Genomic DNA, 13,026 nt, shown 5'->3' with positions numbered 1-13,026 from the left:
ATTAGATATTCAGCTTTGTTTATGTTGCATCGTAAACACTGCAAAATAAAAAAAATAAAAAAAATTGAAAAATCAATGTTAACTTACTGACATACTGACAAAATGTGAAAGTAATCCCCCTCCCCCCAAAAAAAGAGGAAGGAGGTCTTCCTTGAAAGCCTTATAATAGGAGTTTACTGTATATATATGCATTTTGATGGTGGACATGTGTTCATAATAACTTTTGTTTCTGCTCTCCACAAATTTTAAATATGATTGCATTTTGCCATTTTAATGATATACTTCCATCTTTTCTTTTTTAGGTTCCTGTTCAATGATGCTGAAGTGAAGCCCTTTGATCCAGCTCACATTGCAGCAGAGTGTTTTGGTGGTGAAATGACTGTATGTTCATCATGATTTCAAATAGTTTTAATTAAACTGTAATTACAAAATTATTAATTTCAGTTTCAAATAATAGAATCTTTGGTTTATTTTTTTCAGAGTAAAACATATGATTCAGTAACTGACAAATTCATGGATTTTTCCTTTGAAAAGGTAAATATATTTTACTCTATACAGAACTAACAATGAAAATAATTACTCTTGTAATTATTCAGAATATGGTTATTATATTACTAAAAATCTGTATACTGGGTGGTCAGTTTTTAGATACACTGACCTGAGTGAGTAGCACTTCCTTTAGTCTTCAGAACAATCTCAGTCACAAGGGCATAGACTTTGTGAGGTGCTGAAAGCATTCCACTGGGATCAGCAACTACAGTTTAATACTTCTAATGTAAGCTAATACATCGGGGAACAGAAATCCTGGGGTTGCCTATAAGCGAGGTGGAGAGGAGCTAAAAGTGGTTCAAGATAAAAAAAGACTTGGGTGTTATGATACAGTTTGACATGAAAATTTACATGCAGTGTAAATTAGATGTTCTTTCAGTGTATGTTTTTTCCTAAAGCATTATTCAGAAAATCCACAAAAAAATGTGCATACCATTTGTGTGTGTGCATCGATTAATATTGTGTTTGATTTGATAATGTTCTTTTATATATATATATATATATATTATCATATGCAAGTATGCACAGTTTTTTTTTTTTTTTTTTTAGACCAACAGTGCCTATATGCTGTTCTATGAACGTGTGAATCCAAAGGACTTAAATGCTTCCATTCCTGGGCAGACTGTTCAACCAGTTATTGAAGTAAATACAGATCAGGTGCCACCATTTGAATTATCACAGGAATTAGCTGAGGTAGGTTTTAAAAAAAAAAAAAAAAAAAAAAAAAAAGGAAGATTTTGGGGTGGGTGGGTGGGTGGGAGCTGCAGTAAAAGGTAATACAAACTGTCTTAGATTCAGGGAAGGTGGAGTGAAGAATAGCCACATTGTCACTCTTGCCAGCAATAAAAACATATCGATAAACATAACAAGAATCAGTTATATTATCTGTGGTATGCTTTATCGCGTTACTTGTAAAAACATATCCTCATGTTAAACTTTAGTGAGACTGTATAGCTATTTTTTTTTTTTTTACAATGTTATCAAGTTTCAAATGGACCTGAGAAACCAAGTAACCATGAAGTTGCACAATCTTATAATGTTTCTCACCTCAACACAGTGGTCCTGTTTTGGTGGTGAACCCCTTGAAGAACCCATACAGAGATTACTTTTAGGTCTGATTTTGTTAAGCTCAGACCAGTAAGAAGATTTGCTTAGGTTTTACACCATAACCCATGGTAAACAGAATTATGGTGGAAACAACTGGTTTATTTCCTTTCTTTTCTTCAACTTGCTTTTTTTACTCAATGTTTGAATCATACTTCCTTTTCTTTAAATGATGAGAGGCCTCAAGCCTGGTCCCTGCTCCCACTATCTAGGCATCTAGAATGTAGGTGACATTATCTCTAATACAAACCAGATCTGGCTTCCTAAGGTTGTGAAATGCGGCTCCACAAGAGTCCTCCATCCTCTCTGAGTCAGCCAATTGTTGATGATGTTAACAACCGCATTATGATGACTTACCCACTGATCATAGGACCTATGACAGCGGAGCACAACATGGGCTAGGGATTCTGCCGCTAAGCAGCCTCCCCTACAATATCGATCCAAAGATCACCCTCTTGATGTTCTGGAGAGGGTTGGCAGAGCGTTGGCAGAACGGGTCCTTACCAACTCAATGAACTCGTGTCCAGTCAGGAACTGGGTCCCATCCCTAATCCAGCGATGCTGACCCAGGACAAGGGAGGACTCCTGTAGAGCACGACCGTCCACAGAAGCATACAGTAGAGATTTCCAGCGGTTTTTAATGGCAGTTTTGTTTTTAATCTGCATATTTCCATCGCTGCAAAGTTGAATGACTTTGTTTATCTCTCTACGGAATTGGGGCTTATTTACTAACTCTCTTATAATAGCTGACTTAGAATAGACAAATTTCTCCAACCTATTTTTCTTCAGGATGGGGACACTGCATCGAAATGAAGTTAGACCCAGTCCACCATCCTGAAGAGAAGCATAGAAGTATGGATTGGGAACATCCTTTGGGAGATTCAGCCACTATCTCACGACGAATCATATCTTTTTATTGAGGGAGTTGTCTCCCCCAGCAGTAAGTCTTACCAGTACTAAATGATGGAAGTACTGGGGAATTAGATATGTTTTCAAAATAAACAACTGCTGCTGTGGCTTAAGGGGGCTTTTTTTAAGCCGACCCAACTCCAACTCGAGATCTGCGTATACTTTTGTGAGACCAGTGGCCGAAAACTCCACTCCTAAATACTTCCACTTGTCTAGCATAGATTTTGCAGATAAGACCAAATGGATGGCTTCCTCCTGCTCAAAGACCCAATTAATAAGTCTTTTGCCGGGTCTTTGAGCACTGCAGAAGACTTAGTAATTGGGTCTCCAAGAAGAAACTGACTGGGATCTATCTTTATCTTCATTTCTTTCCTGGAGGCTGTCAGGCAGGGAGAGAGTCCAGGACTTCTTGGTGTTAATCTCCAGCCCCCTTTTATTCAGAAAAGATTTAACTCTGTCTAGTAGATTCTGCAGACCACCCTTAGTTGCTGCAACCACTATGAGATCATCAGCGAAAGCCAGTGCATTTACAACCTTTCCCTCTAACCTAAACCCATGTTTTAGGGAGGTCTCCCAACAAGAGGTCTATAACCATATTAAATAACAAGGAGGATAAAGCATCTCCCTGTCTAACACCTCTTGTTGGGGCAACACACTGGCTCCCCCCAGCGAACCTCATAGTGGTTGCTGCACCTCTGTAACGATTACATAAATAGTTAGCAAAATGGACAGGGAGGCCATGCCTATAAATGGCTTTAATAATGGCCGAGTGGACCACAGAATTGAAGGCCTTCAAGAGATCTATAGAAGCAACCTGTAGATGTTTCAGCTTTGAGTGTGATTCTTCAAAGATTGCAGAAGAAACATGCTCTCAGCTGTCTCATCTACAGTTATGAAAGCCTTTCGTCAATAATAACAACTTTGTTTAATCTATTCACAATTATTTTATGATACGCCCTTAATATTACTGATGTTATTGTAATAGGATGAAATTCACTTGGTAACATAAGTTGTACACTCTTAGGAATATAAATTGTAGTTGCTTCATTTAGACATTTTGGTATTTTATCCAAATATAACATAATATGAAACAAATCCCTAATGACATCAACAGCAATCTTCCTCATTAGTAGGGAAGTAATACTGTCCGGTCCAGAAGACTTATTTAAAGGAGGAATACTAGCTCTGACTTCATCAAAAGATATTGGATTATATAGTTCATCAGTAATATTTCTATCTGGAATAGGATCAGTATCATACCTAAACATAGCCTGTGCTACCTCTCTGGGAAATTTAGTGGGGCAAAACAGTAACTTCCAAAAGGAAAAAAAATCTTTATGAGGAATATTCCAATTTGCATTTGAAGAGTCATCAAGAATCTGTAAGGCACAGTGCCTTCTATTTTTATAATATAATTGTTGCATCTTACCATACTCCCTCTTTCTTTTCTTTTTCTTACTCATTGTTTCTTCATTTTTCTTACATTTTTCTTTTTCCTTGTGGAATGATGGATGGTGATGTTGGAACCTGCTAATGTAGTTCTGATAAATTTGTCTAACTCTTCAAGATCAAGTGTCCCATCTATAGTCTCAGCAACATATGTTTTTAGCAAACGATGATTATATGTTTCTGCCGGTAACACTCCAAGTGACATTATCATGGCATCCCACAAACTAGCTTTAAGATCAACCTCTAAAGTCTCATATACTTCTTCTTCTTCTTCCTGCAGTATATCAACCAATTTTGTGGGAGATGGAAATACAGATCAGGTGTTGCCATTTGAATTATCACAGGAATTAGCTGAGGTAGATTTTAAAAAAAAAATGGAAGATTTTGTGGTGGGGGTAGCTGCGGTAAATGATAATACAAAGTGAAATTCAGGGAAGATGGAGTGAAAAATTGCCACATTGTCACTCTTGCCAGCAATAAAAACATATCGATAAACATTACAAGAATCAGTTATATTATATCTGGTATGCTTTATCAGGTTACTTGTAAAAACATATCCTCATGTTAAACTGTTGTGAGACTGTACAGCTATAACAAGTATTAGATTAATAAGTTCTGAGTATACCATTCATAACAACATTATCTTTATGAGTTTATAGTTAAATTGTTTCTTAATTTGCTATAAAATGAAACATTTCTGTGTGAAAATGAAAACAGAAATTTGTTCATTGTCCAAGGCTTGCAATTTTAAATTTAGATAACCAAAAATAACAAACTTTAGTTGAGTTTACAGCCCATATGTTATGCTCTAATTTTAAGATCTTCATCAGTAGTAAAACATTTAAAGGTTGTAACAAAATACATTATTCCATGATGTGTTCCTGTATACCTGAACACAAGTAGATCAGCTAGGTATTCCATCCTGGATAAATTGACTGAATGGATAAGTAGTTCTTCAGTTACTTCAGATACTTAAATCCTACACATATTAAACTACACTTGGTATCTCTCATGTGAAATAAATTCACAACTGGGTTGTCAGCTATTTATACCATTGGGGTACCTACCTACTTAGTGATGAGAGGCCAAATAGTATAATATGTCTGGATAATGGCACCATTGAGAATAAGTAACAGTATTCTTCTCTACTTGGGAAGTGTTACTTATTTGAGGAATAATGAACAACTCACTGTGAAGGAATTCACGATATATGTTTTAATTCCTTCACAATATATGTAGTGTCTATATGCACTAAACCAACCTAAGTTGATTTAGTGCATATAGAAATGTCTTGTGTAACTGCAGTCTGAGGCTTTTTAGCCTTAAATCCTACACAGAGGAAAAAGTAGGTAAAAACGAAATGGCAATATAATTGTGGATATAATATTCTTTGGTTATTTGGTCCTTTATATTCACAAATGCAAAAATAAGATAAAAATATAAAAAATGGCACGTAGTAAAAATGCATGCTATAACACACACAATTTCATATGTCAGAGATAGTAGTAGTATAGGCATGTGATGCAAGAAAAGCAAGCTTATGTAGCATTAGCCAAAAAAAAAAAAAAAATATATTTCACACATCCATTTCCTCTAAACTTTTGTCCAGCTCCTCCTTAAATTTATTTAAGCTATCAGCTTCCACAACGATAGATGGAACTTTGTTCCAGCAATCAACTATGTACTGGCTGAAGGCAAATTTCCACATACTTATTCTATAACTATCTTTCCTCAATTTGAATTTATGCCCCCCCCCCTCAGGTTCGTAATCTGAGCAAGAGGAAGAATCCCATCAGAATTGAGCCTGCTCAACCCATTCAAGGCCTTATCCAACTCAATCAGATCACCTCATAGGTGCCTAATCTCCAGACGCTGCAATCTGAAACATCTGGAGATTAGGCACCTGTGAGGAAAAGGTAAGTAAAAAACGAAATGGCAATAAAATTGTGAATATAATATTCTTTGGTTATTTGGTCCTTTATGCAAAAATAAGATAAAAATATAAATAAAAATGTATTTTTATTTTTATATAAAATAAATAAAAATATAAAAAATGGCATATAGTAAAAATACATGAACTTACACCTTTCTTGGTAAAAACACCCCTTCTTTCCCCTCACCGATTTTGTTGCCCTTCTCTGTAATCACTCAAACAACTCTACATCCTAAAATGAGGCCTCCAGACCTGTATACAGTACTCAAGGCTTGACCATTTCCTTATACAAAGGGATAATCACCTCCTTTTCTCTACTAGCAAAATTCCTGTGTATCATTGACAATATCCCATGACCTGCTCTCGCAGCATGTCTGCACTGCTCAGAAAATTTCATATTTGTCTTCGCAATTACTCCCAGGTCTTTTTCATTTTCTACCACCCTAAGTGTTGCCATTTGAATTATCACAGGAATTAGCTGAGGTAGATTTAAAAAAAAAAATGGAAGATTTTGTGGTGGGAAATAACCCCAGAGAAATGTACCACACATTAGGTACATTTCTCTGGGGTTATTTCTACCCATATTCAGTACTTTGCATATGGGAAGAAGGAACCTTTATAGCTTTTATGGAACATAGGTTCCATAAAAGCTATAAAGTGACAATAGTTACCCCACTTTTAAAATTATTTTTATCAATATATATTTTGTTATGATAAAATGTTAAAACACAAAGGTTATTAAATAAAGTTTATTCAAATAAAACATACATGAGCAACATTGTTTAATTTTTGATGGCTAATTTTTCAGCCAGAGGAAGGAGAGGGAGGAATCTTTGTGTACTAGGACAATTATTTTAACCTGGCAGTAGTGGCAGATAACCTGACAAGTCCTTGAAAACATTGTACCCGAATAATGTAACAATCAATGGGCTTTTCATACCGATTAAGAATTATTGTTCAAGCTTTAGGCCTAAATGGGATGTCAGATGAACTGATGAGGCTTGTGAAGAAAAATGCATGGGATGCATATAAATTATCAGGTGACACAGAAGCCTAAGCCAGATATAAACTGGTATGTAATCAAGTCACAAAGGAGGTTAGGCAAGCGCAGGCAGAGTATGAGAAATCTTTGGCAAAGGATGCTAAGAAAAACAGCAAGGACGTCTTTACATATATAAACTCTAGAAGAAAGGGGATGAATCAGATTGATCCACTTGATATCGATGGTTCCACTGTTGATGATCCTGCTCATATAGCTGATAATCTAAATGCGTATTTTGCATCTGCATTTGCCCATAAGGAGTTATTAAGGGAGGAAAATGCTGGAAGTCTGTCAAACTAACACAGTGCTTAATGATTTTGAAATAACTAAGAGCAAAATGGAGAAGAAATTGTTTAAAAGTTAAACATAAGAAAGGCACCTGGGTGGATGGGATCTATCCAGTTATATTAAAGGAGGTGGTAAAGGAAGTAAGCAAACCCTTAGCTATAATTATGAGAGCATCCTTGGACTCAGGGGAACTCCCCACAGACTGGAGATGTGCAAATGTATCAAAAATTCACAAAGGTTGAACTAACAGTGACATAAGTAATTACAGATCTGTTAGTTTAACCTGTTCTGGGGAAAATAATGGAGTCACTGGTTAAAGATGCATTGCAGGATCATCTAGACATGACCACAGTAATAATTCAGGCACAGCATGGGTTTGTTAGGGGAAAGTCGTGTCTGACAAATCTGATTGGATACTATGATGTGGTTACAAAGAGAACTGGATGCAAAAAATAATTTTGATATCATATACTTGGATTTCAGGAAAGCTTTTGATACTGTTATGTATGGAAGTACAAATTGGAGCAGTATGGTAGTAAGGGTAAGTAGCTATAATGGAAAAAAAGGGTGGTTGAGTCGGAGAAGACAGAGAGTGGCAATCAATGGATGCTGCTCTTCGTGGACTAATGTTATTAGTGGAGTCCCCCATGGTTCGGTGTTGGGCCCACTTTTGTTTTGTATATTTATCAGTGATATTGATGAAGGTATATTAGGCTTGATGTCCAAATTTTCAGATGATACAAAGGTTGCAGGGTTGTTATTGACAGTAATGGCAGGGTTCTACTGCAACAGGATCTAGAAAATTTGAGCAGATGGGCTGAGAGTGGCAACTGAATTTACCATTGACAAATGCAAAGTACTGCATATGGATAGAAGTAACTCCAGAGAAATGTAATTGCATACAGATATGAATTTTTCTTAGCAATGCAGACAAGCTGCCAGAGCAGGTCATAGAGTATTGTCAATGATATACAGGAATTTTGTTAGTAGGGGAAAGAAGGTTTTGATTATCCCTTTGTATAAGGCAATGGTCAGGCCACACCTTGAGTACTGCATACTGGGGGTGGAGGTCTCATTTTGGGACGGCTGTAGAGTTGCTTGAGCATGTACAGAGAAGGGCAACAAGATTGGTGAGGAGAACGAAAGGGTCCTCTTACTAAAAAAGGCTTAAGTTATGGAAATTGCAGCATCTGAGAAGTGATCTAATCGAGTTGTATAAGGTGTTGAATGAGTTGAGCACACTGAATTCTGATGGGATTCTTCCGCTTGCTCCGATTATGATCCTCAGGGGGCATAAATTCAAAATTGAGGAAAGACAGTTGCAGAAAATTGCTTTTAGCCAGCAGATTCTTAATTGCTGGAACCAACTTCCATCTGTCGTGGAAGTTGATAGCTTAAATAAATTCAAAGAGGTACTGTACAAACTTTTAGAGGGAATGAATGTGTGAAATTGTTTTTTTTTTTTTTTTTTGTTGATGTTACATAAGCTCATGTTTGCTTTCTTGCATCACATGCCTCTATTACTATTAATGATTAAAAATCTGGAATTTTTCTCGACTTTGCTAAATATAGTCAAATTTTTACTGCAGTAGTTTCTGAAATGATTTTTTTTTTTTATATATATATATGTTTTTATAAAACAGCAATTGTGTACAAAAACCTGCTAGGTCTTTGCAGCTATTTGGCTTTTTACTTGAAGAGTAGTGTGATACCAGATATGTGCCAACACTGTTTGCTTAAAATGTCAGGTTACTTGTTTTTCTTCCCCCACTATTTCAATAAACATCTACAGTCTTACCTTAGTTGATTTTGAATGATATATTATTGTTTCCACAGAGTGAAGAATTTTTTTTTTATCATGTTATCATATAACACGAAACTCGGTATCCTCTGTAGATGCCCACTACACTACAGGAAGCAAGATATGTAGTTTCAGATTTCATTTGTTATGAAGCTCGGAAAATTTGAAATAAAACTAACTAATAGTATCAAATATGCATAATGTTTTTTTTTTTATTTTTTAATATATATATATTATTTATGCATATAACAAGCAGAAATATATACAGATATGCACGTTTTAAATTTTGTACACCTAATGCTCTTTTAAAGTGGAAAAATGGAAGAGAATAAGAGATCAATGTTTCTGTTTTATATTGAAACCATATTTTTTGTAGTTTTAAGCATAATTACTGTTTTTAATTAATTATTTTGTTTATGTATGTATGTATGTATGTATATATATATATATATGTGTGTGTGTGTGTCACAAATGAAAGTAAAATAAAAATAAATATAGATGGAGAAGTTATTAAACACAAAATGCCAAGCCTAGTTGAAGAAAAAAGAGAAAACGAATGTTAAGAACCTATAAAAAAAAAAAAAAAAAAAAAAAAAAAATCATTAAGTACAATTAAATCTGAATTAATGCCGAATTAACAGTCTAATCATATGTACAAAAGCTGAAAGAAAAAGAGGGGAGGGTAATAGAGATAAAAATTATAAAATAAAAATTAAAGAATTAAAAATTTTAAAATTATAAAAATATTAAAAATTGGTACATAGATCAGGTATTTCATCAGGGGGCTACACCTGATCATGTACCAAACACTGTGTTTCTATGCAAACTCATGCTGATGGAGAAGCTATTGAAATGAAATAGATAAAAAAAAAAAAAAAAAAAAAAATTAATTTTTTTAATCTCAAGAAACATGAGTGAGGTAGCCCCAACGCAGTGTATTTAGATTAATAGATTAAGTAACGTAGTGTATTTAGAAATAAATTGAGTCGATAGTATGTGAGAACGCATACGCAGTGTGTTTAGTTTAATAAATTGAGTAGAAAGTATGTAAGAACGTAAGTTTAAATCGAAAGTATGTAAGTTAAATAATAATAAATAACAAGGTAGCGGTATAGAAAAAGGAAGCAATGCAAGGTAGGGGAGGGAAAAGAAGTTAAAAATATATAGGTGAAGATAGTGAGAATAAGAAAAGTGAGAATGTCCGAATCACCCTCGTATTACACTAATAGTTCAACGGACGGAAAAACGAAGAGCAGAAAGTAGAAAGATGTAAAGAGAAGGAAAAGAGTTTAAAGGCTACTAGGCAAGCCGGGTGTGTAAGTACCCAACCTCATAGAGAGGGCCTTGGCAGTGAGAGTGTTAGTAGTAGTGGAAATTAATACCGCTAGCTTGTAGTGTATATTTTGAGTGATAGATACATGAAATATAATAAAAAATATGAAAAGGAGAAAAATTAAATACCTTTGATATTTGGCAGAAACAAGTTGAGTGAATATAATTAAGAAATGAAGATACAAATATGCGATCCTGATTAATAAGAATGGAATGAAAACAGAGGGAAAACTATGACAACGATGGTGGAGTTGCTCAGAAGAGAAGAACTATTGGGAGCCCTCTGTGGTCAAAATAAAATAGAGAAAATAAGATTGGACATAAGTAATTACTGATATTAAATTACGAACAATGAAAAGAAAACTTAGGAAGTGAAAGAACACTAACATCGTGTTCTTTCACGAAGATGTTAAAATTAAAATACTTGCCATTATCAATGACAACGTTCTTCGTGATTATTATGAGAATTTATTTATGTGCACTTATAAATCTTTATATCCCTACGGCCTAAACAATAGATTTTTTAACAAAACTCTTTTAAGCAATGGTTGTTTAAACACCAGCCACTGCATTTACAATTTATTCCATCTTAGTCATTTCTTCAATAACAATACGCGTAGATACAAACGTGGAAATAAATCAAATCGTCATCATAGGCATATTCGGCACAATTTTCGTAATATTATTAGCTCCTGGGACAATACCATTCTTGATGTACACATTTCTCTTTAATATCAAAAACTCTATACTAAAAGCCTTAACTCTATTTATTAGCAATTTTAAGTGTAAAAATATTCAACTTAAGCATATTATTTTAGATATCTTTCTCTTTAGACTAGGTCGCATTACTACATACAGTAATGAATACTGTACTATTAAATTTATTCATAGTTGGTTCGATAAAATTCCTTGGTATTATTTACTTAATAATCGTAATAATTTTCTCCCATTTTATAATAATTTCAAGTTCAAGATTCATCACTGCTTCAACTATGAATCTCCTATTGGGCTTAAAATTTGTAATTATAAAACTTTAGCTACTAATTTAGGCAACTTACAAGCTTTAGATCTTCCATGTCATTGTGATGATCCCATATATGCTCATAATAAACATATTATTACTCATCATAAACATATTATTACTGGTAACCTGGACATTATTAACAACATTCCACTAAAGTCTGCTATGGAAAAAGGTTTTAAATTCAGACCCGTCCATAAGGCCAACCTCAATAATATATATAAAGATATTTATCTGAATATCTTGAACTTTTGCAACAAGTTAGCATATAAATATACAATACCCCATGAAGCTTTTTATAATTGGATAAATGTTACATATCAAGATATTAAAAAAATTATTTCTAAAACTTACTATCTTTACAATAATTCACATATCAAGTACTTTAACCTGAAAAAAGCCATCTCAGATTTACAACAAAAATTTATTATCACTCCAGTAGATAAGGCTTCTAATAACTTTGCTATCTTTTGCAAGCAATTTTATTACACCACCCTCAAAAAGGAAGTAGAAAGTAGTTCCACCTTTTTACGCTGTAATCTCGGCATTAATACAATCATCAAAAAAATTATAGCCTTGCATAAAAAATTGCATACCAAAATTCGCAGTTCTACTTTGCCTTTCTTGTTTATGATAGCCAAATTCCATAAACATCCAGTTGGCTTCAGATTCATCACTAGTGCCAAAAAAAGTGGCTGTTATCATCCAGGTAAGCAATTTTTTAAATTGTTAACTACCATTCTTATTAATATCCCTTCCACTTGGATCATTAACAATAACCACAGTATCATTAAAATTTTTAATTCCAATACCTATTCCAGCATATTTAGTATTGAAACATATGACTTCAACTTATTTACCTCCTTACCACATCACTTGATTGTTAATGTACTTCATCAATTGTTCCTCAAATACAAAAACGTTATACCAACAGATGAGGTTACTTGGAATAACTACATCAACCTCTGTATTCTAAACAATTATATTTACGATGGTAAATACGCTTATAAACAATCCATAGGAGTTCCCATGGGTTCACAAATTTCTAGCATAGTATCTAATTTATTTCTTCATTATTACGAACATCTATATATTCATAACAACCCGAACCTTAATTTTTATGCATTCCGCTATGTTGATGACATTCTTATTCTCAACATTCATCTTGAAAATATTGCTAAATCCATATATCCCACTGAACTCACTCTCAATAAAGAAAACTTTGGCAACCGACATGCAAATTTTCTTGATTTAAGTATTACTCTAAATAGTCCTCCTCTTCGTCATAATTTGGAACTATTCGACAAAAGAAGCGAATTTAATTTTAATATTATCTATTTAACAAATTGGAACTCGAAAATTTCGATTAAGGTTCATAAAAATATAATCTACACACAAATTATCCATTTAGCTAATATTAGTAGCAATTAATCACTTTTCGCTGGTGCTTAATTGCTACTAATATTAGCTAAACTTCGCAATAATGACATTCCTATTAATTTCTTAAATTTTGTTATAAAAAATCTCTCTGATTTCATTAAAGAAAAATTCGGTTTCACCATGTTCCACCTTGATTAGGGTTAATTCGATACCTGTAT

At 34.0% G+C, this 13,026-nt stretch overlaps 1 protein-coding gene across 1 annotated transcript in view; it reads left to right on the top strand.

The window, feature by feature from the left end:
* Window positions 1–13,026, top strand: part of puf (ubiquitinyl hydrolase 1 puf) — a 1,022,896-nt gene that overhangs the window by 550,290 nt on the left and 459,580 nt on the right. The window contains exons 47-49 of the mRNA XM_090376705.1: window positions 303–381; window positions 481–534; window positions 1,099–1,242. Of these exons, the coding sequence (XP_090232831.1) occupies window positions 303–381; window positions 481–534; window positions 1,099–1,242 (277 nt within the window). The remainder of the gene's footprint in view (window positions 1–302; window positions 382–480; window positions 535–1,098; window positions 1,243–13,026) is intronic.

This window comes from Mastigoproctus giganteus, chromosome 6, assembly GCF_048544385.1.
Source record: "Mastigoproctus giganteus isolate SK-2022 chromosome 6, ASM4854438v1, whole genome shotgun sequence".
Classification (NCBI taxonomy): domain Eukaryota; kingdom Metazoa; phylum Arthropoda; class Arachnida; order Uropygi; family Thelyphonidae; genus Mastigoproctus; species Mastigoproctus giganteus.
This window is presented reverse-complemented; position numbering and strand designations above follow the sequence as displayed.